Below are 27015 nucleotides of genomic sequence, written 5' to 3'. Positions count from 1 at the left end.
CGAGCACTACTAATAAAACACAAGTCACCATAGGAATTGTTAGTTCAAACATAACCCAAACACTCACATTGGATGAAAAACATCAACCCACTGCAGTTAGTCAAGCCAATTCAAATTAGATATAAATATATTAGGATTAAAAAGTACCAAACGACATTCTAAATTAACAGGTAAATGAGAATAATACGCAAACAGCAACCACGGAATCATGTTCATCGAGCGAGAAAAACGAAAATATTTACAAAAATTTCAACTCCAGTAGAAGAGAATTCGCACTTACTCCATTATAGAGGCCATTTCGAGATCTCTTGACCATTCGTCCCAGCGACATCTCCTCAACCGTCGGGTTACTCACCTGCAGAAAAAAAAATCAATTAGTAAATTCAACACAAAATATACTCAACCCATTCACCCATGACATACTGAAGTGGACAATGAATTAAAATGGATGAGTTGAGAACCAAAAGAAGTATTGACTGGATTTAATCTACGCATTTGAAGTAGCTTCTCTAATATTGAGGTATACGTCACCTGGATAGAAAACACAAACACAAATATCGTCGCTTCGAAAGCATTTAAAAATCTTTATTATAAGGCAAAATGAAAATTTAGAAACGCATAAAATTGAAGCACTACTTTTAAAATTTTATTAGACGATATTAACCAATTCCAAAATACAAGTTTTAAAAATATAACTCGCATTCACTACTATTCTCTGGTGTAATTTTACACTGCATATGTATAAAAGCTTTCAATATTTTATGCATATCCAATCATCCATGCGTATGCATAAAATCATTCCATTCGATCCGCACGCAAGTAAACTCAGCGATAACATTATTATAGAGTAATATCCCTCACATACACACACACGTGGCCTTTGCCCTCCAAAATCCCAACCGCAGAAAAGAAATCCGCGACCAGAAGGGGCAGCACCCCGGACCCGATTCAAATGATAATCGGAGGCGAAACTGTGATTGAAATGTCGATTCACATGATGCTGGCGCGGGGAATCATTGAATCGATTCGAACGACAATGAAAAGGGAACAACGGGACGGAGGAACACATCAACAGTTTGTTAGCCCGAAAAAGGAAGCGCGGTCGGTGTAAAATTTAATTGGCCGAAGCGCAAGCACGTCCTTTTTCGGGAAGGGTGAGATACGGTCATAAACATGGCCAGCGAGGCAGAAGAAAAGGGGAGGAAGACACGGAGAGGAGAGTGGGTGGGGTTATACTGGCCAGGAGAGGATGAGGGGGAAGAATTGCGAGGGGGAGGGAGAGAGGGTGGTTTATTTTTCGGCGCGGAGGGTGGTATGGGGGCCGTGATGGGGAAGAGCAGATGCCTGAGGGGGGAGTAAGCAAGTGGAGCCTTTAGGCGATAATGTGGGAGGGAGAGGGAAGTTGAAACGAAGGATGATGGTCCGGCATGGTCGAAATGAAAGGGGCTGAGTAGGGCATGAAATAGAGAGAGAGAGAAGACAAGCATCGATCATTGACGCAAACTTTTATGGCCCGTTAATCTGTTTTGTTTTGTTATAATATTTGTGCGAACTCATGGGCAACCTCCATTCGAAACAAATGTTATTGCTCAAAACCACAAATTACACGAATCATTGAAGTATATTTTGAAGAATGAAAAAAACAAAGAAAAACCACAAACGGGTCAGATATACACGATTGTGTCCCTTAGCCATTTGTACACTTTACTAGACGTACAGTTGGACCTAATATGAAATCGGACCACTGACGTTACATTATTAACATATGAACCTGAAAAATAAACCAGAAAGAGACATGGATTTCAGAAAGCTTCTTCGGAAATGGGCCACTAGAATAAAATTAATTTGCTTCAACCGGGATTCGAACCCGGATCTCTAGAATTAGACTATACCGTCGAGGACGCAGCCTGAGAAGGGGTCAGTTACGGTGAGGGAGGGTTAAGGGGTGGCATAAGTGAACAAGAAAGCGGAGGAGAGGGTCGAAATGAAAGGGGACAGAGTATGAGACTCAAAGGGGGAAAGAGGGAGACAAAATTGAGAAACCGGAGTGGGGGCGAAATTCGTTGGCTAGAAGAGGGTCGGGTGTTCCGTAAGAGGGGATGGTGCGTCAGAAGAAGGGGGAGATGGGGCAGAAGGAGGGGGCGGAGAGGGCAGAAATGATGGGGCAAAGTCTGAGGAGGGGGCGAACGGGTCAGGCTGGAAGGGGAGGGGAGGAAACGAGAGGGGTAATGGGAGGGTCAAGAGGAAGGGGAACTGAAGGACAGGAGGCAAAGGGCCGTGGAAGACCTAACTATAGAAAGCGGAGTGGGGGGAGGGAAATATGGGATATATTTGTAAGGGGTGGGAATTTTGGGGGGGCTAGTGGTAGGGTGCCCGAACGAGGAAGGGGGAACAATTTCTGGCATAGGGGTCGCCCGAGAACTCGGACGAAGAGAGAGGGATATAAGCCGCGTAGAGTTTTTAAGTAGGGAACGGGGCAGAGAGGATATGGGGGCGGAGGGAATGTGTTCCTCCAGTCCCTTTTTATCATTTTTTTTTAGTCCCACACACCACCACCCTCTTCCCCATTCTCTCCCATAATCCACCCCGTCGCATAGCAGAGAGACCCGACTCCAACTATACACACGAATGCCAAACCTTCCAGATCCCACACGTTTTACTCCCGGCCAATGGCCAAGCCGACTCCCCGCCCCAATACGGAGAGGAAAAAAAATGTACAAAGGGTTGGTGGTAGCCGGGGAAGGCAAGGTGGCCTTCCGAGGTGCAGGTACAAAAGGAAGGGAATGGAAAAAAGGGCCGAGCTCTGGATGGAATTGTAATGAGGGATACAGGAGAGGGAAGAAGAGGATAGGTAGAAATAGGTGACCACCATACTGAGGTGGGAAAAAAGTGCTAGTCCGCCGAGGGTTACTGGTATAGAATAGGACGCGAGATGATGGCATTGTAAGGGGATGACCCGATGTTGGAAGGGCTGTCAGATAACCCAACTCTCTTACAGAAATGTCCCATGGATATAGTTGTTTTGTGCTGCACTTATATTTGTGAAAACTCAGGCGCAAACTCCAAGCGAAGGAAATTTGATCACATTAAACCAACCAATTGGTGGTTTAATGAAGGACTGAACTATAATTGATGAATTATTTATGATTTATTGCATGAAAGATTGCACCATTATCAAACCAATAATACAACAAAACAGCGACCATCACCCGTTTGATGGATTTATACGAAAATAACCACCAGGCATTTCGGAAGGTATATTCTACTCCTCTGAATATGAAAATGATGATGATACTCACCCATAAAATGATCAGAAGGTGATACCCATCGTGGAATTAATATTTCATCATTTATTAGAAATAAATACGTTCCATTGTTCACTTTTTTCAACTCATAAAAGTGAAATAATATTCAATTTTGGAATATCGGGTAGCACGGTTCAGCTAATAATTTTATGCCGCCTAAACGAGTTGGACTTCATACCATTTTAAATTGTTAACCTAAAAGGTAAAAATAAACCAAAACCTAAAAGGAGAGAAACAAATGCATCTAAGTCTAAGGCAAAAAGGTGCGAGTATAGCCGCAGCACCAGCAGTATACGCAACGATTACAACGCGAATAAATACACTGCCGTAATTACACCGGCCGCATTAAAAAAAAGGACAGCAAGATTAAGGAGGCTTCCCTATATTATGGCCCAAAACGCGAAAACAGGCTCGACTCCTGCATGAGCACCCCCACACCTCACACCACTCCGCGTCCGCACGCCCAAAAATAGCCACATCATGGCAACGCAACCCATTTACCCGCAGGCATCCGACTACGTACGCAATCATGCGATACTCACACACATGAGCAAAGCTGCTGGGAGGGAGAGAACAAACAAGGGTAAAATTACGACCCGCGATACCACCTCCAACGCCGAAACGACAGTTCAAATATGTCTCCCACACCGTCCCACTCCCCCTTATGGGTGCGGCATTCCGTGCCGCGGTGGAAGAGTATGGGTGCGGCAATAAGGGGGTGCGGGAGTCGCGAAAGGGTTAGGGAAGAGCGCGGGGAGAGTGGCTGGGGTGGCCCCGGGCAGATAGAGCGCGCTGCAAATTGCTTTCACTCCAAACCACAACAGAGAAGAGGAGCGGACGGAGTACGTAACAGCAGTAGTGAGGGAAAAATTTCTCCCCGATATTAATCGGTGCTTCGTCGAACCAAGCCCTCCGCCGCCTATTCCATCCGCGAAATTGCAAGGGATGTGGGGGAGTATGATGGGCAAGCAATTATGAGAGTGGACCTCTTCAGTAGCAACACAGAAAAAAAATTGCCGTGAGAGAGAGGAGTGGAACAATGTATAAGCCTGCCGGGAAGACTCATAGCCCTGCTGCAAGGCATTCTTCACTTAGAGCGGTGCTTTAAATGCCGGCATTTTAAAATTAAAACCGCAACTTTCTCCTCCCGAGCGAAAATAAAAGGGAGAGTTATCTTCCGCCAACAGTGTGACTGTCTGAAAAAAATGGGAGTGGAAACTGCCGAAAACTTAGGCTATACAAAGCTGTTTGAACAAATCCCAGAGGTTAAATAAGCTCATAACTGGCCAACGTCACTAAAAAAAACTTTAATCACTTATACACCGGGCCTACACTCTTGCTTCTATTTGATATAAAATATCGAGTAGTTGCCAGAACACACTCTTGGAAGCAAAAAAATATAAGCAAGATATCAGTGGAGACTTAGTTAAAGTATTGTTTTAAGTGTAACAATATTTTATTCACTTGAAAAACGCAGTTCATATTTTCTTTGACATATAGCATCCTTTTCGCCCTATATGACCATATGCCAACCCCCCCTCCCCCAGCAACACACGGTTCCACGTACAGCAACAGACAGAACATAAAATCAGAGCATTAACAACTTTCAAGTTGGTCCTCAGGGACATCCAAAATTAATTTTAATATCGTAGCAGCCCGGGTCAGCATTTTGACAGATACCTTTAATTATCTTCACGCCAACCAAATGAGATAAATTTGTCGGCATTTGTCCCAAGCAGAAACCCAGGTACGCATTTGGATGATGTCGTCAATTACCGTCATGTCAACCAAAGCTGGCCACGGAAGATCAATTTGCCCTCGTTTGTCCAACATGGGTATACACACAAATCTAGCAAGATATTAGATTAAGAGCGCCCCAAAATTGCAAGAATGAACACGCAACGCTACGAGAACATGGACAAGCAGTGATGAATACAGTCGGGGATGAACACCTAAGTGAGAAGGGTGTAGCACAGCCTTTGTCAAGACAGAGGGGGGGATCACACAGATGGGGGACAGGGTTCTAGGGGTGCGGACGGGTCTAAGAGGGCACAAGAGCTCGTGAGAGACCCCTGGCATCAACCCACCGCCTTCAGGGTCTAAGGGTTCGCCGCGTAAATCCGAAGAGGCGACATAGCGTGGAGTAGAATGGAGGGGATCAAAGCATGTCCAGCGACGACAATGGAGACGGGTGAAGAGGGAGAGCAAAGGGTTAAGATGCAGCATAAGCTAAAATTACTGAAGAGAGAGCTTACTGCAAGTGTCCTTGCGCGTAGCTGAGAGTGAGGTACACGCTGGCCAACGTAAGGGACCGAAAAGAACCCGTTACCGCCCACATGGTAGCCGCCGGGTTCAAAGCGGGCACCGAATATGACCTCACTCTTGCGGCCACAGACCAGAGCGTCTGACCTCACTGATACTTTTTGGGGTGTTGAGTTCACGCACTCTGATTACGCGGGGAAAAGATAGTTGATTATTTTTCGTAAATAATCACGAGAAACTACTGAGACCATTTTGAGCTAACCAAGGTACGATAAAACATTGCAACGGCGATTAACTCAAATGAACGGGGTGAAATTTATGGATATAGCGAATGTGAATCAGCAGTTTTGCTCAACTACTTCAGTTGACCCCGTGAAAATCGTACTAACTGCTAATAAGTTCCTGAATAGTATTTTTCTGCCGTAATTACACTACAACTTGAGATACATTAAAAATTACTCGAATGAATTCTGACATTGTAAAACAAATTATGAATGGTAGAAAATAACTAGAAACAATTATGACGGAAGGGATTCACCATTTAACTTATAAGCTACACACTACCATGATATATCGAAAGATAAATACATTATTCACATAAATTTCCGAGGGTGCAGATCCGTAACAGATATTGACCACGCTCGAACGGTCAAACCATCCTTCAAAATTTACGTTGAGCACGCTCCAATTGCATTCCTTTCAGCTTAAAGCTTCTTAATGTGACAATATTTACGTATCTGTCAACGCTAAACATCTCATTCACCCGAATGCTGACAGAACGAAAGTATCTCCACATTCGAGAGATAATTTATAGTGTCCTTCACGACCGATTCGATGCATCTCAAACCAAACCCTCATCCTCAAAAGCTACCCTCTCCGAGGAGTGCGTACCCAGCCAAGAGAACTTACAACCCCTTCCTCCAACTACTCCCTCCTTCCCTCACTCCTCCCAGCAGCGTTGCCATGCTGAGGAAATTGGACGTCTCTGGGAACGGGAGGAGGGAGGGGGGGAGAGAAGAGAAATAGGCAATGGTATGAGGGGAGGGGGATGAGGAAAGGACGATCCGAGTTCTCGGGGGCGGTGAAGGGGACGAGGGGGGGCGGGAGAAGACGTCTGGGGGATGGGGTAAGTGGTGCGTGCAGTCAGAGGGTGGGTGTCTTTGCTCTCTGAAAGGGGTTTCGAGAATGGAGAGTTCTGGAGGGGGGGGGGAGGTTTGAGACGAGAGCTGTGCGGAATGGCAAGTGAGTCTCCGTGGAGGAGATGGGGTTGGCAGACTTTGGGATGGGTAGGAGAGATAACTGAAAAGGAAAGGCTTAGAGGGGGCTACATAGCCTACACAATAGGCAGGCTGCACAGCCCAAGCGAATAGTAAATATACGTCATCCCGATGACGCACACATTCTGTTATTCATCGTGAGCGGGCCACAACATATTTTTGGCTATCATCCAGCATGTCGAAAGAAAGATAGTAACCTGCAAGATTGACGGAGAGTAACTGCTGACTACTGCACGAAAATAAGATGCACATTTACGGCACTAAAGATAAACAAGAATCCGATTAGTCGAAAGGAAATGCCTAAAACATTCCAGAAGAACCTTACGCTAGGATGACGAAGTTCTGATAATGACCAGCAAGATATCTAAGGCGATGAGTCAAGAAATAACGAAATCCACGCTCCAAATTTCAGTAAATACAAAATAAGGAAGGGAGAAAATTATGACACTCAACTTAGTTTATGATACGCTAGTGACTGATTCAAAAGTTAAAAGTTATTTTTAAATAATATTTGGCTTGGAGCATGTACCGTAATAGCCCTGTTAAAGAATAATTTACGAGTTTCGCGAACAATAATATGATAAAGAGCTATTGAATAGGGTTCCCAAAACAGTCAGAAAACACATCAGCACGACGAAGCGTATGATTAAGCTACTACATTAGTAGAACATTCGATGTGCTATTCATTTAAATTAAAACAGGAACCGAAAGTAATTTTACGCAGACTACCATTCTATTTTAGGCAGTCGGGATATCACGATTAATTTGAGACTTTTCATTAGAAACAAAAGTGAACTAAAACGAGGTTAAGAGACATTTTTTCACACCAATTTTTAATGACAGCCCTCGGAGCTGTTGATGAACGTACTGTGGATGTGGTGATGTGAGAGAATTCGACTCACGATAAGACGCTATGAGAATGGAGAGGAGTTGAAGGAATACCGAGAGAAATTTTTGGACCAGAGGGAGCGCAGTGTCTGAAGCCGCGGGAGGGGATGAGAAAGCCTTTGAGATGGGAATAGGGTCGCAGGGGAGGGAGGGGGTAGAGCATCAGCCACCGCTTTTCCTCCGCCCTTCGCGCTCGCATCAACAGAGGCGACCTCCTTCCACCAACGAGCCGCTGGAACGGGAGGAGGTGGATGGACACGGCCAGACGGTTGGGCCGTGAGGGGTGGGAACACTCGGCAGCCGATTAACACCCGCCGACAAACGGCTTCTTTAATAATAGCTTGTATAACTATGAAAAGATCCTTCTCAAGGGGGATGACTCCCACGGCCTTATGAGTGTATAGGGGTGGCGCGTAAGCTTTATGGCTCTGAACCACTTACTTAGCGAAGATACGCCCGTGAAAGGAATGTTTTTTTTTTACTCGTTCTCAAGCTCAATCGGACACCGCAACTTGTCGATGTATCAACAGCATTATGCTTTATAGCTCGGGGCCTCTAATATGGCAAAGTTACGCCCCTAAATAAGAGTTATTTTTTACCGGGTTTAAAACTTCAATCGAATAACACGCATCAATGCTGGATCCGTCAAAGCACACAATTTTATATCCCTGATCACATCGTACATTCATGGTTCGCTCCATATTGAGCTGCTTGGTTTTACTGCGTTATATAAAGTCACATATTTCCTAAGGTAAAAACTTAACATCATTCTGCTGAATAATACGCAAATCTTTCTTGTACCCTATTTTGAGGAAACATGCATGCGATAAATCGTCAAATTTACTAGCAACCTCTCCTTGTAACTGGAATTTATGACACAACATTTCAAAGAAACTTAAAAATTACTCGAAAAGCAAAGCACCAGCCATTTCCTCGATGGAAAAGGCTCCTAAAAGTTATTCTTTTTGCATCCGGCAATAAGCGATAAAAATATTTATGTGAACTCCTAAACTACTTCTTCAATACATCTTTAAATCCTAGCTCCCGGCAGTGTAATTGAAAAATTAGCATTTATGTTTGAAATTGAAAGGCTATGCGTTTCGTGAAAGAAATAACTTCATGGAACAAGCACGCAGAAATTATAATCTCCCCGGATAAAGACTGCTCTGCATTTAACGCATGAAATGGTACTAATTTAACTCAGTACTCAAGGGGAATGCCTTTCCCCCTATCCAAGAAAAATCAATTCACAAGAGATTATAAAATCATACAACGTAATTACGGCAACGAGAAAGTGCACAGGAAAGTAAACAACCCCGACATTCGTATCGGAAAGGCGGAATCCTCCAAACTACGAACCACACCTCGATACAAACAGACATTCACACAAAAGGAATAAAAACGCACAGCGGAAACGCTCGGTAATAACATAGCGGAACCCTTCCCGAAATTACAGCCCATTCGACGCGAGTGAAACAACCGACGAAATAAAAAAACATAAGAACATCGCCGAGCGCCCCATTCGATCCCGTAGCCCCGCTTTCTCCCGACAATTACTCGCAAACGATTCTCTCTCTCGCGAAGGGGAATCCGCGCTTTTTCGAAAAAGAGAGCGGGAGAGAGAGAGGGAGGGATAACAAATTCCGCTGATCGATGACCAAGTTTTCACTTTTTATTCCTCCGCCGCGAGAGATAGACCTCTTTAAGGCGCGTCGGCCCACACTCGCATTTCCCCTCCCGCCGACATCCATCCCCCACCCCTCCGCGACCCACCCACCCTTCCCCTCCCACGCCCACACTTCCTTCCGATTCCATTCATCGTTTGCAAAACTCAGCCGGCAGTCGAGTCAGCGGAATTGACGCATGCGCGAAGATGATGATGAGAATACCCCATCCCACCCCCCTTACGAACTGCCCTCCCCACTCTCCCCTTTCCCTGCGACCTCTCTCTCCCTCCTCCGACCGAGAGAGAGGGGGGAAACAGTTGACGACGGCGCCGCGGGAGAAATTTATTTCGCGTTGCTCCGAAGCGCTTTACACGTACGAAAATGCAAATTCCTCCGTCTCCGTTCCTTTCTGAAAGGTAAAAAAAAAATTGCATGATCGATTCGGAATCTTCCGTGCAAACAAGGATATGCTTGCAAAGAGGAGTTCTCCATGACGATCAAACGCATTAATTCGTTCATAAGAATGATAAATGTGTTATATATGAAAAATAGTATGAAGAATTAACGCACCCATTGGAAGAATTACGTTTGCAGAACATCAGGACGAATAACGTCAATGGATACAGGCTTTAAATTTTATCAAACATCAAAAGGTTGCCGCGTATACCCTTGTTAGCATTCCGATCAGTTAAAAACAATAACAAATTAATAGTCTTCATAAAATATCTTGCTTGTCCGCGCCTTAGGATCAATATCCTTAGGCGTAGGCAACCTTCTTCGACTGACCAAAGGTGTGAAGAGACAAACGCAATAGTAACGGACAATGGTAGACACTGTGGGCTTATAAAAACCTATTTGACTAAAGGTGAAAAAAGTCCACGGGCTTGACCAAGGTAATAATACATTTGATTTATTTCATAGTAAATAAAATTGACTCGCTCAGGAAACTCTTTGCAGCAATAATTTTCTAAAAACCGCAATAAGCGAGAGCCGTGAAATGAAAAAAAAGCAGGGGTACGAGGAGAATAATAATAAGTTCCTTGATATTTGATCACCATCCGTTGTACGTGATAAAATAGTGAATTACCACCAATAATATCAATGAAACCATCCTATTTGCAAGAGGCGAATGGGCAAGTCAGTTTGTAGCGACTAGCAGTCTGTCATGTTGCTCAACACTTTCGCAAGAACCTACAGAGAAGGGGTTGAAAATGCCAAAGGTGAACATCTTATATGGGCGTACCCACGCGCTAGCCGTACCACTATAGTCCAGCAACAATAGGACAACAGGTAAGCAGCCCGATAAGGATCGTACGTACATCTCGGCGACAAGAAGAATAATGTTCGGATCACGGCATGCCTCACTCGTTCAAATATATCGCGAGATGAAAAATATCGCCCACACTCGAGGTAAGCGGCCAAGAAAATGTTTACCTCGCGCGCGACAGTTATATTATTCTCCAACAGAAAATCCAAACCCAAGCAAGGGATCGTTAAAAGGGAATCCATTACCTGTTTTCATTCGGACAGTCACGATCAACACGTTCGCTTTACTATCACGGTGAAGGAAAACACCTCTCCGGGAAACCTGTTACGCACATCCCGCGAATCCATGCATATTTATGCACGAACGCTCCGGAGTGACGGTGGAACCTCGAGTGAAAGGGAAGAGAAATAGAATCATTTCATACATGTCAACTCCGGAGGCTCGCTCCCACTTGCCGGACGGGCGAAGGGATCCGGACACAGAGAGAGAGAGAGAGAGAGAGGTTTACTCAATAGAGGGAGAGGAGAACGTACGCACACATTACACCGTCCGGGAGCAATAAAACTCGTCCCCGAATCGACAATCGAAGGAGCGCTCAAAAGAAAAGAAAAACGACACAGCGCGACGGCGGGTACCCAAATTCGACAGTTGTATTCTCCGGTGTACACGCAAGGAGAGGGTAGTATCATGATAAGAAAGAGAAAAAGAGGGAGTTTGCTTGGGACGAAGTAGGTGTCTACATATACAACTGGAGCCGCCCAATGGTTTTATTAAATCAATACTATCTCTGATTTGAAGCAAGAGCCTACAATACAAAATAGGTTTCGTTCTTTAAAGAAACTGGAATCAATTAATAGCGGCTTGTGACCCACCATTAAAACGTTGAATATACGCAAGACATAATCCCGGTAAACTTGAAAATCAAGGGTCAAATATAAGCACAATCGAAAAAGCAATGGATGGTGTCACTGCGGATATAAATAAATGACGACACTAGCACTAGTAGGTTTTCATGTACCGACATCATGTGAGCATTTAAAAAGGCATACGCGCGATGACACAGGTGGCAATATTATTCAAAATATGTGGGGGTGAAAATATTCCTGCCGATAGAAACGTTTTATTTTTCTATTAAAATATTCATCCTAAAATTGTGATCAAAACTAATTTTCCAAATACTATTGCCACGTAAGATCAATTGCTATCGCCAAAATTCAACAACCAAACAGAAGGGAAACACGAAAAGAAGGTGAAAAAAACATACGACGAGGAGGAAGAGGACAGCAACGCAAAAAGAAGTAGGAGAAGAGGGAGGAATGAGGTGGAAAGGACTACTCGTGAGAAGAGGACACGAGAGTCAGTATGCATGGGGCGAGCGAGGGTGGGCGGAGAAGGAAGGGTGTCACATAAAGACTTTGAAGGACTGAAGTGAGGGTAGTGGGGGGGGGGGGGGCAAAAACGAAAAAAATCCAAGCGGGAAAGGGAAGGGGGGGGGGTAAAGAGATATCTTGGCTCGGTGCCATCGCGACGAGGGCGAGGAGTGAGTGAGTGTAGCGTGAGGGCCTTGGGTATGGGCGAAAGGGGAGAGGGGGTTGGGACTTTGAAAGTGAGGGGTGGGGTCTGGGAGGATGCTGAGGAGGGGAATGATAAAAGCCAAGTCTAAGGGATGGGGATGGGGGAGAGAGGGCAGCACTGCGGGGTTGGGGAGACTGTGGCACTGCCTGAGACGACTTTAAATCCTTGGCTCTCGCCATCCATTCTTTTCCCACCGGACCGCCCGTCCTCAACAGCTCCAGGCCCCCCCGCCCTTCCCTTAGCCATCCGACATCTCTCAACCCACACCCCTTTCCAGAACTTGCTCCCACAAGCTGCTCTCACCCATTCCCTCCGCCCGCATTCGGTGCGCTTAGGATAGTCTCCACGGTAGCGCGGTACGGGGACGCAACAGACATGCCCGTCCAACTAATCCGAGCTACTGGTTTGCTTCTTGGAAAAAAAAGTGTCCTATAAACTTTCCCATTCGAGGGTTGAGAGAATTTTTCCATATACCCACACGAGTGACTTCCGTGACAAAATCGACCCGATGCATATAATATTTTACGATAAAATATGAGTGGAAGGAGGCTGGATTTCAGAGCCGGGATTTAGAAAATCCTGAGGAACAAAATTTAATCTTTGGGAGTGAAAATAATTAAAATTACAGTAAAATTGGAGTGCAAAGGAACCATTATACATAAATCGACCATGGGCGTACCCAGCGAGGGGCACGAGGGGGCAGCTGCACCCCCCTAGAAGCAAAAAATCGCAAATGTATTTAAGGAAAATAATAATTTTTGAAGCAAATCATTTTTAAAACTAATAAATAGCTGTTACGGTTTCCTTAAAATGCTATTTTTCATTCATCTTTTCCATGCTTAAATCTTACCTACAACTTGAACAAACATGGCAAACATCCCTCTAGTTTTGATCCTCGGTACGCCCTTGATATCGACAGAATAGGTATTTAAATTATCCCTCCCACCTAAAAAAAGGTATTTAATACTGATCAATTGAGTACCTTACGTCTACTAAGTTTTTTGTTAGTGGTTTGGAGGCGGCAATTTGGCAGAATTAAAGTAGTTAATTCACCTGTTGCATGTGAAAAGGGTATTCAACGTGTGATTAATTCAACTGGACAAAAGCGCCCATTAAAACAGAGCGGAAATTTAACATTTTTTTAAGATTGAGGGAGGAAGGTGGAACGGACGTACACATTTCATTCATCTTGAATACCTCAACATCTGTAAGTCTCAATGACCTTTTACGACGGCTGACATGAATAATGAATGAAGTTCCTGGGGTGGAAAAAAAGATTAAAGCCTTCCAGCAACACGATCATCAGTCAATGGAACCCTTAAGAGGGAAGCCATAATGAGGAACGATATCAAGTTTTGCACTTCTTCGTACAGCCATTGAATTTCGGGCACATCTTGTAAACCTGTAATGCTCATTTGTCCTTCTTATTTCATTCTTCCCCGGCGAGACCAAAAGAGAGGGAGGCAAAATAATCATATAAACTCTCTTATAAATATCTTCTCTACTAATCCGAAAGATTGCTAAGTAATGAAAAGGAAAGCAGAGAAAACACGTACATAAAGCACATAACACCACGGACGACTGCATAAATATATTGTATTTTCCTAACCATCTCCTTCCTGCGGCATTATCTGTAATTTTTGTAGCTTTCCTCGTTAAGGTATACGTTTAAGGATAATTAAATAGCGTACGCGTGTGAGATTAACGTAAATATGTGAAAGCCTATTTCTTCACAACCTTATTGCTGAAACTTTTAACATGAACCCAATTGAGCAACAATCTCACTACCGCATGAAAGCAAATCTCAATCAAAAGTATGCATATACGAAAGGGGTGTAACAACTTCGCCCCGCTGTCATGGTTAATTGCAGCCATGCCTACTCGAAACGAGTTCCGGCAGAAGGCGCCACTCTGGAGAACCTGCCATCGCAGCAGATTAGCGCCCGGCGAAGAGGCGAGAGAGCCGTGCCCACGCCTCGGAGGAGGAAGGCGCGTCTCGCCGCAGCCGATGCGGCTAGCGGAGGGAGAGGATTGACGCGGTGTTGAAAGCGGGAGGAGGGGGCCACCTTGAGAAGGGGTGGGGTGGGGCGCACTTGGGATTCCTCGCGCTAATGCTCAGAGGGCTCTCTCCCACTCCACTGGCTGCCGGGGGAAGGGGGGCGGCCGCTTAAACGTCACACTCCACCAGATCTTATTATAGAGTGCATAACATTCGGGCTGGAAGAAGGTGAAATGCCGTTCTCACACATACACACCGGGGTGCAGCCTCGTGGCTTAGGAGAGATTGGCCCGCAAAACAATGGGCCAAGGGTCATCATTGCTTGGAGGATAAAGCAAAATATTAGGGATGCAAAGAAATTCTCAGATGACGAATACAAACACGCACGATTCCACTTTCAACAGAGGTAGTGATGTATTTATAGTATTTCCCACAAGTTCGTATAGCTCTATCATCATTTAATACTAAGCATCATTTTCATAACCGTATTCAGATGGCCAAAAAAATAACGAAGACTTGGTTTCCATGCTATTTCACTTTTATCAGGCTTGAGAATTGTTATGAACTCAATGCCTTCTTTTCTCCAATGCTACATAAAAATAAATATCTTAGAACAAGCGAAAGCAAATAATAACCCTAGAAAGAGCGTAGATAGGTTCAACAACGCAAAACTCAATAATTTATCTCTATGAAACCCAAAGAAATATGCACCCTATTGCTGCTTTAGGGAACACAAAACCCATGAAATGTGATAAAATTTCCTCGTCTCTCCGCGCCTATCAGAAAGTCGTGTTCGCGGAATGGTTATGTTGTCATCGCGTATCGTCGTCACTTGGTGATCGATTGCCCGTCTGAAATGCGATGACGAAGGCGGCAAACGAGCCAGAGTGACTTCCACTGCGTGGAAATAAACGCCGACACAAGCAATTGTCGAGGTGCACAAGGCGCCGACTTTAAGGACGCTGGGAGGGGAGGCTATATGGAGGCCTCGAGGGCGTACTAAACAAAACAATTCCCGAGCGAAACTTCAAGAAAGCGAAGTGGGATGGAGAAAAAGAAAATGCAATCATCGCGTGGACGACGTAACCATGACCCCCAGCAAGTGATATTTCAAAAATCCTCACGGTAGAGCTGCCTCCCGAAGACAGTGATAATTCAGCTGAATGACACAGGTACGCAATAGCTATTAGGTCAACTACTGGAATAAAAACAAATGAGCGCACCACACGCTCAAAGAATTCAATATGATATTTCTCAAGTATTTTGACAAGCAGTCATTGTGACAACCCAAGATTAGTTTAATAGTTGACCTTAAACTGCATAAATCGCGTCTGAATTCCACAAAATGGAAGGAGACTATATAAAGTAAACAATCGAACAAATGGTTACAATGTTTCATCAATGATTCAAATGATTGCCTATGAAAAATCTTTATTAATAAATGGACTCCTAAAAAGAGTTATCAAGATCTTTAAATATCCTCGTTTCTTTATCATTTCAACTATACATGTTAAAAACCGAAGATAGTCGTCTGTGAGCAAGGATATTTTTCTGCAGAAGGAAAATCAAACGATGTTGCCTAGAGCAGTACAAGCTAAGCTATCCCAAGAGCAAGAACTTATGCCTTAAAACCCATTCCCTCCCGAGATTTTAGTTCCCATCTGAAACGCCCAAAGAACACGAACCGAGCAACGCACTGTCCCGCTTGCTAGCCCTGAGAAATTAGCAGTAGCAAGAAAGTAAGGGCTTGTCGATAAAGAAGTGCTTGAGTTAATTTCCTAACGGCAAGGAGAAGGAGAAAAAACGAGTGGAAAGAAAGAGAGGAAGAAAGACTTGTCGCGGAGCTACGAGGGAAGACAGAGAGATCCGCGATAAACACACTCGGACGGGAGGCTCAAGGAGAAGGAGAGGCGGAGGAGTAGGAGGGGGGGTTTGTAAATCGAGAAGGGGACGACGGGAATGGAAGGATAAAGAGGGTGGGTGCATTGGGAAGAGTGCGCGGATGGACGGGGAGTGGGGTGGTGTAGGGTTGGGGGGGGGAGGGGGAAAGCCAAGAAAGGAGGTGGAGGAAGAAGGGAGGTGGACTAGCGGCGAGTGCAGCTGCGAGGTCATGGGGTGGGAGGGGGGAGGGGCGGGGGGTGTGGGTGGGTAGTTGGGGGAGGAGGGGAGAGAGAGAGAAGATGTGAGGAAGGGTTGTTGGGGGAATTGGGAGAGGAACGTAAGACAAGAGGCAAACCATAGGCAAGCCAGGAGGCACGGTGCGTGCGATTTTGCGGGTGCATCCTCAACTGGGAAACGGATAGCGATTCACAGAGTCAAACATCGGATCCCTAATCACTGAAATAACTTCTTCGAAATTGGAAAAAGTTCGCTCAAGCACAATATACTTTGTCAAAGTTTGGCGAATAAAGGATTGAGTCGCTGTCTCCTAACATCAACATAAGCTGCTTATTATCATTTTGTAATGCTATGAGCTTAAAAATAAAATTATTTTTTAAGGAGAACTTTCTCGCTACTTACTTACTATATTTAGATCTGCCACGAATATAAATACCTCAATGTAGTAGTAAAACATGCAATTATGACACCAGCTATCACAAAAAGGGATCGAAGAAATCGATGAAATGTTTGCCGACCATTGGTTGCTATCCAACGACGGGAATAGGGAATTATTTCTTTCCGCACATGTTTTAATTCTTAGGAAACTCGGCGGTAATCTTTAAGAAGGAATAATAAGATTGCAAAACAAAAAATGATAATTTCCACCATTCAGCAGAAAAAAAAACATATTTACCTCAAGTAGACTAGGCAACAAACAAGGTTGAAAAGATGGAAACTAAGAATTTGTTTTTTTTGTGGCCCTTTCATGCCGCAGTGACGTGAGAGCTGACCAGACGGACCTCACTATAGACCCCATCACTGTAATGGGAACCGCAGAACGGGGTGGGCAGCGAGAGAGGGAGGCCCTAAGTGGGCACTCGGCGAGGCTCTATAAGTAGTGGGAAGGGCCTGTAGGAGCGCAAGAGGCGGCATTATATAGAGAGAGCGGCCGCTGGTCTAACACAAGACAGCGAAGGTGGCCGGCTGCTGTCTTGACCGCTCCTCCTCCTCCGCTAAGAAGCGTGGATGCCGAGATAAATTCCTGAGGCAACGAGGGAGGGGCTGGGGGATGCTGTAATGGGTGGGGGATATAGAGATAAGAAAGACGGTGGCGATCTAAGGCATACACAGTGACGCAACGGCACGACACTAACTTGAAGACGGCGTAGAGCAGTGGCTATACAATACTTGTGGCAAGAGGTAATTTTTTCAAAGCAGTTTATGGTCGAAAACTAACTCCTATGCGGTCGATTTCCTACCGTTTGCCTATAATTTTAATTCTCATCCCTGAAATGAGCGAAGCTAAGTTCGAGAGGAAAAAATATACAATTTATTTCGTCCGACGCTTAAGATACCTAAAATGATATATGCTATGCCAATGATTAGTTCGATAAAAATCTGCTGGTAGAGAGCAGGGACTTGGAATATTCATGAAAAACTTCATTTTTGCAAAAATTGTTTTGTTTTTGCATCAAGGCCTTCATTTACGTTCTGTCAGATGGTACGCATTGCCAGCCCTGTGGCAGGAGAGATTACTAGTTTTCGTTCAATACAGAGCATATTCTCTAACATTCGTCAGCGTTTCCACAGTTCGCAATCTTTAGAATAATTTTCAGGATGACATAATTTGTATTCGTTGTCACGCAAAAATTTGTCGATTTGTTTAAAAAATCTAAGGCAAAAACTAAAAAGCCACTTTTTGTAGAGTTTATTCAACCTTGCTTAATAGATGCCGCACATATCTATCCGTCCTATTTCTGTGATTGATTTAGTTCCTTTGTTCCGTCGGCCTATTGTAGGAGAAGGGGAAGCGGAAACGAAAGATCTGCAAGAAGAGACTCTACCCATCCCGGCGACAGAATAAAAAAAAGCACGGCGCGCACAGCGCATTTGCGCGAGACGATAAAAATGAAAACAATTTATTTTTTACCGCGACTGTTCCCGATTACTTTCCACTCCGCGCGGATAGAGGCTAACCTTGACGGGCATCGCAAAGAAATATGATTAGGTCACAAAACAACATTGAGGATTTATTGAGAAAACAGAAAAAAATACAGAAAATGAATTATGCAAGAAAACACTTCAATGGCGCGCGAGGGATTTCCAACTTTTTGAATTTGCATTCATTCGCACTTCGCTTAAAAAACCGCCGACAATTCTGCATTTCAAACGAAATTCTGAGATCATAGAAGATGTTTGGAAGAAGTAGTAATGCCTCTGAAGACTTTTATAAGTTGCTCCACGATATGACAGAGTAAATAATTGAAAGGAAATTAAGCTGAAACACCAGACCACAGAAATCCGATTTTAAAACTTTTCGATTTACAAAATACTATGCTAAACACAAAGCTAACAACAGAAACAAATTAAATTACACAGAGCTCAACTAAAGTAGCAATTAATACATGGACCTCGCTCTTCGTACCTCACGGTTTGAGATTGTGACTTGCGGCTCAAAGGCTCCAGAGAGAGTAGAGGCTCTGAAGACCTTCACGATGATTTCTTAGAGAATAAGACCTACCCCAGGGCCTCCGTAGCGAAGGCTGAACGAACATCCATCTAATGAAAATGTGAAGGAAGCTTTTCCTATTTTCCTTTACGTCTGACCACGGACATTATCAGTAAATCACCCTCACACCTACCGATTGCGCAATGGCAAAACGGGGGACCCGAAGGAGGCTAATGGCGGCAGAGGGGTGAGACAAGTGGTGAACCAGAGGCCCAAGAAGTGACACGGAGGAACGGAGTGACGTCAGCGGGTGGAAACGCGAGTTTCGACAGCGGGAATGGGGGGGGGGGGGAGGAGGGTTGGGGCGGGGGCAGAGGTCGGGGAATTGCCGGCCGGGGGCGGCAGAGAGAACAGGAGGCCATCCTCCCCCCCAATGAACTGCAATCCCCCATTCCTTCCTTCCCCGGCAGAACGCGTGGCAAATAGGGCGATAGCCCCAGGGTGGAAGAAAGCGGGCCGAGACGCCGATGGCAGTTTTAGACGGACTGACTACGAAACTAGAAGTGGCTACGATGCTCAAGAGTGAATGTACAGTATAGTGATTACTCAAGAAATCCTTAAGACGGATTATTCCGTCGGTGAAGAATATTCACGGAATTTCTCGATCCAAAATCACTTCATGAAAGCGTGTGCCACAGAAAACAGTTATCGGAACCATAGTATGATTCCACAATTGATAGAAATTTTTTGGGGGTATCGAGCGTCAGGGGCGCAGCAAGGAATTAAGGCTGGGAGGGTTTAGGTGCAACTAATACCGGGGTGTGTGAGGGTATGGAATACCTTCCAGGATAAGCGGTAGGTGCGAGATCAATAAATTGCGGGATTTTAAGAGAAATGGTTCAAAATGGTGAGTTTTACGGCTTTCTGAGGAATATTTAATATCCATTACCCTATTATATTAGTAATATCAATCCAATTAAATAAAATGGATTAAACTTAAAAATTTCTCTGAGCTCTGGGGGGGGGGGTTTAATCCCCCAAAACCGCCCCCTCGCTGCACCACTGTCTATTGTATTGCAGCGATTGGAAGTTACGTGAAAAAAACTTTCCTATAATTTTCATCTTAGCTACAACTGATCTGTATCCGTTAAAAAACTATGAAAATTATTACACTTAAAAATTATGACTGAAATTACTTAAATGAGAATGCACCCAACAATTTTTCGAGTGGCTAGAATTGTGGTAAAGTGACGAGAATCAATGCATATCGCACAAAGACGCTCGGTCAAAGCCTCCTGGGCCGATTCTAATCAATGATACTTTGGGCACGTAAAAATCACCACTGTTGGCCCAAACAAGTTCATAAATAATTTTCCTGCTAAAAGCAAGACTCGGACGTGGAGAGAAGGGGAGGGGTGACAAACAAGATGCGGGCGGGGACAACGGTCGAGATTCATCGGTAAAGGGCGAGAAACTCCGCTCTCGGACTTGAGGGGGGACTTAACGGAAAGCGAGAGGTATTTGGGACAGTGGGAGAGAGGCGCAGGAAAGAGGAGGGGGCGGCAATGAGAGAGTTGCCGTGAGGGAGCGGGAGGGTGGAGAAGAGGAGGCCTGGGAAGGGGGCGGTGGACCGCCCGCGGCGAAGACACCCCTCGCCCCGTTCTCTGCGACCTCCATCCTCCAAGTGATTCAGAATATGTCCCATGTCTACATAGAGTTCAAAAGTGAGAGAGAGAGACTATTGAATTGAATGGAAATAAATTTCCATTTTATCAACAGCATTTTAAACAAACGCCATCGCCATTGCCAGCTAATCACGTTCATCAGACCATGGGAGGTCACAGCAGTTACGAGAATGTGCACGTATTGTTTTTTTCATTAATTATTTATTAAATTGCTCAAAAACGGCTTATAATGCCTTTAAATTAAATATAAAACTATTAATAAGCTAAATACACCAACGGAAGAAGTTCGCCATTAATGTTTTTTCATGGCGAACTTCATCCGTTGGTGTAGGTATTTAACTTTGCACCCGTGCGCGTGACTGCGTACAAAGTCACTCGTGCCTTAATAACAAGCTGATTTAACAAATATAAACTATAATAAAAACAATAAAATAAAAAAACAGAGATTCAGCAGTGTACTACTTGTGTGGAAAGCATGTGGGGACCTCATAGCAAGCTGGTGATTCGTCACCATTAGCGAAACACAATAGAGGTGGCTCGCAGGGTAAATTATGTAGATGTATACCTATCCCCTTATAACGGATTTTGCAATAAAAACCTTTGCCACATGCGCAAGAGCCGAAAATCTCTAACGTACCTCTTATCCCGAGGTATTTCTCGACATTTTCGCAAACTAATCCGTCATCCCTCTCCTGTAAGGTAGGAAAGTTTTTTTTTTCCACCTGCTCAGTTACCTGCCGTGACTTAAATATTTCTGTTTTTCGCTCCTCCGTCACGCCCCCCCACCTGTGAGGCCCCCCGTCGCCCCCCGCCGCCTCCGAGATGCCTCCGCTATCTCGCGCACAGGCAGACACAGGCGGGGGAAGGAGAGAGAGCTGCTCTATCGCGGTCGTGATGAAATAAACATTGTGGAGCGAGGGGAGGAGTCGTCGAAATGGGGAAGCAGCGACGAGTCTCCCGCCGGAGGCGAGCGTATATTCTCCCGCACGAAAAACAAGAGTGTCACACGCTCCGTATTCAAAATCCTTGCCCCACACGAAATAAAAAATCACTTAATCTCCGGTAGTGCTGAAGAAAAAAAATAAGACTCGAAAGATGAGTTTGTATCGCCATGAAAACGTGTTTAGCGGTACGTATCTGAGCATCAGCCGACTTGTATCAACCGTAAGTCTCAATTGAGTATGTGCCCGAAGTGATTTGAGTTCGTGTTCAATAGAGGCTTCCCTATGGAAATCAAACTCCGTAAATAAATGACCTAAGCTTCGGAAAAAATGCCCTCCTTGGATCGCGATGCAAAAACAAAACTTGAATAAATATGGATGGCAGAGCGAGAAAATTAGAATAAATAAAACAACGAGAAAACTGGTATAAATAAGGTCGTGAATCGTATAATTCGTACCTAAACAGACTACACCAGGCTACCCGAGGTTCGAAGCAATATTAATGTGGTAATAAGTATTTAGCTGTGAATACTAAGGAACATTTTTGAAATATTTAACGAATATCCCGATTTTTATCCAATTTTTTCAATGGACTAAAGGTCAAGACATCATTACGTACAAACTATCTCGAAGGAACTTGCTGGAAAAATCACTAAAATCGAAAAAAAACACAAGAAATGAATCAGAGACTCCACCTGAAAACATTCTGAAAATACGACATTAATTAGCTACTGCGAAAAATTAAGTCGGGCCCCTTCCACACCGAGATTTGAGAGTGAAATATTCTAGTCAGGGCTAGCGATTTTCGGATAGAGCCCTTCCACGCGGAGAAAAAAAGTGAAAAGGACAGAATTTATCTCGTACACCACGCACCGCTCGTACACGACGCGTCAGGAGTGGGAGAGGGGGGGCACTCAGCCAGATCAGGTGCAAACTGACACACTCATGAGACCAAACGACGAGCCAACCTTCCCACACTTGTACACTCACTCTCCCACAGCTTCTTCTCCCCCAACCCACCCCACCTCGCGCCATCACCATCAGTCCTTCCGGGCTCAACAACCCCTTCCCTGCCCCCGGCGTCCCCCCCTTCCGCCCCCACGCCCATTCCACACACCACCACCACCAGGGGGCTACGAACTCAACGGAGTCACCCAAGTATCCTCTCTCACTCCCACCAACTACCTCGACCACATTCCACCCCTTTTCTCTCTCGTAAGAAGCGGCTACTCTCTCCTCGCATCCACCCACAGGCAAGCACGCCATTCCGCAGCCACAAAGAAGTAGAAGGGAAAGGGGCCTGCCTGCTCGCCTCCCCAACATCACCCGTTCCCAACCCAAGAACATCACTCCCACCACCAGCCCATTCTCTCTCGCACTCCAACGAGCCCCTCCCGCCCCCCACAAACCCACCGCCCTCCCAACCGAGAGGAAAGGAGACGACCGAGAACGAAAAGAGGGTCGCGCTGCGCTGTAGCCTTCCCTCACACTCCACACGCCACCAACACTTTATCCACTTTTTTTCAACCCAACCGCTATATCCCCTCCTCCTACGAGTCCCACTCCATCTCGTGAGCCCATCTTCTTTCCCCCATCCCCTCCCCGGCTCTCGCTCTCTCTCCACAGTGCCCGCCCGTCACATAAAACCCAACCCATTCGCACACACACAGGAGGAGGAGAACACCACACCACTCAACTCACTCCGTCCTAAAAAAATAATAAAGAGGAGGAGATGAAGGGAGAAGGAAAAAAAAAAAGCTTTTTTCCACCCGCTGCTGCGCAGCGAAGATCGCAGCCCCGAGAGCGGTGTATAGTGGCAGAGCGCTATTTCTCTCCCCCCCTCTCCCCAACTCCTCGCTCATGCTTCCCTCCACCTCCTCCTCCTCAACCTCCTCCAGCTCGCCCACCACCCGGAACCCCGTTTTCCTCCCCCACCAGCCCAACACTCTCCCATCAGACACGTCGCACTCGGAGAAGACCAAGAAGGCTGTGGGCGGGGGAGAGGGTGGGGGCGGGCGGATAGTACGGGGGTGTGGAGGCAGGGGGAGGGGGAGGAGGTGGGGGCGGGAGACAGGGAGAGTGACGTATGGGGGGGGGGTAGTCCACGGCGTGGAGGAGGGTGGGCACCGCCGCTGCCGCTGTTAAGGACTGGCAATGCGCTCCCGAGGTTACACTTGAAAATGCAAGCGCCAAGTGGGTTTGCTTCTAGCCTCCCACTACGCACGTGGTGAGGCTCACTCGAGCGGCCACTTACGACTTAGGTGGGACCACGAGGCACTAATATACCTTGACGCACGCTGGTAGGACGCACTTACGCCCGAACGTAGTTCCCTACGATCGTGTAAGTTCGCGTAACTTTTCTAGCCTCTTTTCGAAGGAAAATTTAGTTACAACGCGTTTAGACGCATTACCTCATCATATGGTAAAGTACATAATATATTATCAGTTGGACACGATGATGATGAGTTGCAACTAATTTTCGCCATCAAAAAGAATAAATAGCATAAAATTTCTGCTTGCTGAAATTCATTATGTTCCACCACGTCAACGAAACTTAACCATACTCATCCTATCAGCAAAAATCATACATCAAATACCTATTTCTGCAGCTGGATGCTTAAAATAAATGATTCATCGACTCTACAAGAGAGTAAGTGCCTGCATTTGGAGATTTCAAATTATTACTTAACTTACAACAATGAAGGATATTTTCAAGCTAAAACAGAATCCTTAATCAATAAAATATGATACTTTATTTACTGCAACACTTTTCTATCTCATGAATCCCTGAAAACATAGGAAAATTAGAAACAATCCAACAAAAAAGAACAGAAAGAATCGACTACGGTGACTCAATATCTGCGAAAGTCGCTGAGACTAAAACCATGGGACTCTTGTGATGTGAGGTAAAAGATGTTTAAAAACCTCCCTGCACACTCTTCAAGGGGGGCGCAAAACGCAAGCAAAGGGGGGAGGGGAGTTCAAGAGAAGGGAAAAAGGGGTGTAGAGAGTAGACAAGGGAACCGTGGGCCGCATCTTGACCAATGCCCGTCGGGGGACCAACCCCCTTTCCTTCCCTCCCTATCCCCTCCCATCACCGCGGTCTCCTGTTTCTCAAGCCTCGCACACATCCACATAGCCACCGCCAGCGAACGGCTCCCCCTTCCCTTACCACGTCCATCTCCCCCTCCTACCAGCATTACACCCACCCTTTCCGCCTGCCAACCCACAGCCAGTCCCCCCAACCCTTCCCTCTCACCTCGCCCCCCACCTCCTCTCCCTTTTTCCATTCCCGTCCTCCCCGTTCCAACAACTCACGCCAACTACAACCACCACCTCCTTCACATCCTCCAAATTCAGCGACGGCACAGGAGGCTCACACAAGAGCATTACTTTCCACCCCCCACCCAACCAGCGGCGAGTCATGAGCGACGCTTTGGACAATCGCCGCGCGAGCTACGTACACACTCAGGCAAGGGCGGTTCGGATAAAGTTCATTCTTTGTCCTGCGGATGGATTTTCGCATTGAAAAATACAGATTAACAACAGCACAAAGTTTCATAAAGTGAATTACAAATGCAGTCGGTGTAATTTCATTTTTATGCTTTCATTCGAAAATATATGCGTATCATCACATCAAAATAATGTATTCCTGAGTGTAACTGTTTCATCATACATGAGTAAGGAAGGCCAAGTAATGAAAATTCGTTTCCATTTATACCTCAAATATTTTTGTGGAAGCCTACTTGGGTAATTTTAAGTTGTTGCGATCCAGCAGAATTAAAGTATATCTTAGAGTAATAAAGTAAATAGTTAAGTTAAATTGAGACAAGTTAAGTCATAGTGAGTGAGAGTAAATTACAAGGATCAGGTTCAAGATGTGAAGATTTCAACCTTCAACATTATTTCATAATAAATACTTGAGAAAAGCCAAAAAATAAAACTTCGTTTTCATTTATTGTACAGAGATTTTAAGATTTCAACCCTCAAAACCATTTGGCTATCTTTTGAATCTTCCTTTTAATATCCTTTTTTTAGTTTTTTTATAGTTAATAATTGGTAAAGCTGCAGATTTTAAGTTTTCTATTCAATGTAAAGGCCGATTCGGCTGTTTTTGAATTATTAAATAACTTAATTTAAAATAAATTCACTCCTAGAAGAGAGCCTACACCTATTTTAGAGCCCATCCCACCCGCTACTTCCCCACACCACCAACAAGCAACTACTGAGACCCCCATTGGCAATACCACTTCCCACAGCGCAACCCCCTCCCGGGTAAGGGAGGAAAAACGACCTAGTCCATGAACACCCCCCTTCGAAGCCCACTCTCACAAGCAAACCGCTCCTCTCCTTATGCACAACTCCTTCCCTCCCCCCCCTCAAACGTTCTCTTTGCTTTCTCAAGGCGGAGAGGCCTAAGGCGGCTGTAGCAGGCCTAGCAGTCCCCCTCCGCCGCCTCCCGTCCACCCCACAGACTGCCTCCGAGGCACATTCTAACGCCCCCACACACCCCACCGTCCAGCCCCCTTCTCTCCTCCGCCTCTCCTCCTCCCTTGACTCGCCTCGCATACACACGCCGCCGCCGCCTTCCGCCTACCCACCTACTCGCCATCTCCGCTATAGCCTTGTCCTCCCTCCCTCCTCCCTTTGTTATTTCACTCACCTTCGCTGCCGCGATCCCCCCATAGTTTTTCTCCGCGAGGCAAAGTTACCACGGTGTATTGCATCGGTAAAAAATTGAACATATCAAAGATTTTTAGTAAATCAAAAGTTACTGGCAATTTTCCAGAAATACTTAAATATTACTTTGAGGCATTACGTATTATTTTAAGCCACAGAAAAAAATGACTAATCTGCAAGAGTTCCTCTAGATTAAGTCTGAAAAAACTCTTTATGCATAAGATTATTCCAAAATGACGTCAATATTTGGATTAATCAAGAGATATAGTATCTAACTATCGCCACCGGTATTATAAACTAATTAAACCATCTTTGAAACATCCTCCCTCGATACATTAATAGAAAACATAATCGACGGTTAAGAGCATCGACGACGCGTCGGTGATTTTCTTTGCCAATTACAGGCATGGAGCACATTACGAATCTTGAAATTTTCGAGGTGTGCAGAATAGCCCTTTATCAACACGTGTGTCAACATAATGAATATTTTACAACTGATAAAAAATGGCTGAGGTGAAATTTTTAAATTTAGAATATAGCGAGTTGTTAAAAAGGGTTTACTTCATGCATCCTCAGAATTTCATGACGACGGCTCAATTTTAAATGAGTTATGAGCCAGTGAAGAAGAATAGTCGAGCGTGAGTGATACGTTCTCTGTGAGATGCGCGTCGACTGCATAAAAACGTTCGCCCAAGGTGAAGACCAAGACTGGAATGAGAGGGGAGGGCGGGGTTGGCAAGACTGATAACTGCATTTCTCGCGAACGCGCAGGAAGCTCTCGAAAGACGGGAAAACGCACGCCGCCGGTTAATGAAAACTGTTCCGAAACTACCAATTCCTCGTGCTAAGTTCCCGAGGCTTCAATCGTCCATCAAATACGTTATGGGAAAAATGAAGAAGGTAAAACGAGCATCTTATAA

The 27015-nt window shown here is 45.2% G+C and overlaps 1 protein-coding gene across 4 annotated transcripts in view; it reads right to left on the bottom strand.

Annotated features, from left to right (window-relative positions):
• The window catches only part of LOC124156108 (nucleolar protein 4), a 911182-nt gene that overhangs the window by 105446 nt on the left and 778721 nt on the right, over positions 1-27015 (bottom strand). For 3 of the 4 annotated variants that reach the window (XM_046530436.1, XM_046530437.1, XM_046530440.1), the window contains one exon: positions 281-355. The exons of the other annotated variant lie outside the window; for it this stretch is intronic. In XM_046530436.1, the coding sequence (XP_046386392.1) occupies positions 281-355 (75 nt within the window). The remainder of the gene's footprint in view (positions 1-280; positions 356-27015) is intronic. 4 annotated transcript variants of the gene reach the window in all.

This window comes from Ischnura elegans, chromosome 3, assembly GCF_921293095.1.
Source record: "Ischnura elegans chromosome 3, ioIscEleg1.1, whole genome shotgun sequence".
Lineage (NCBI taxonomy): Eukaryota > Metazoa > Arthropoda > Insecta > Odonata > Coenagrionidae > Ischnura > Ischnura elegans.
This window is presented reverse-complemented; position numbering and strand designations above follow the sequence as displayed.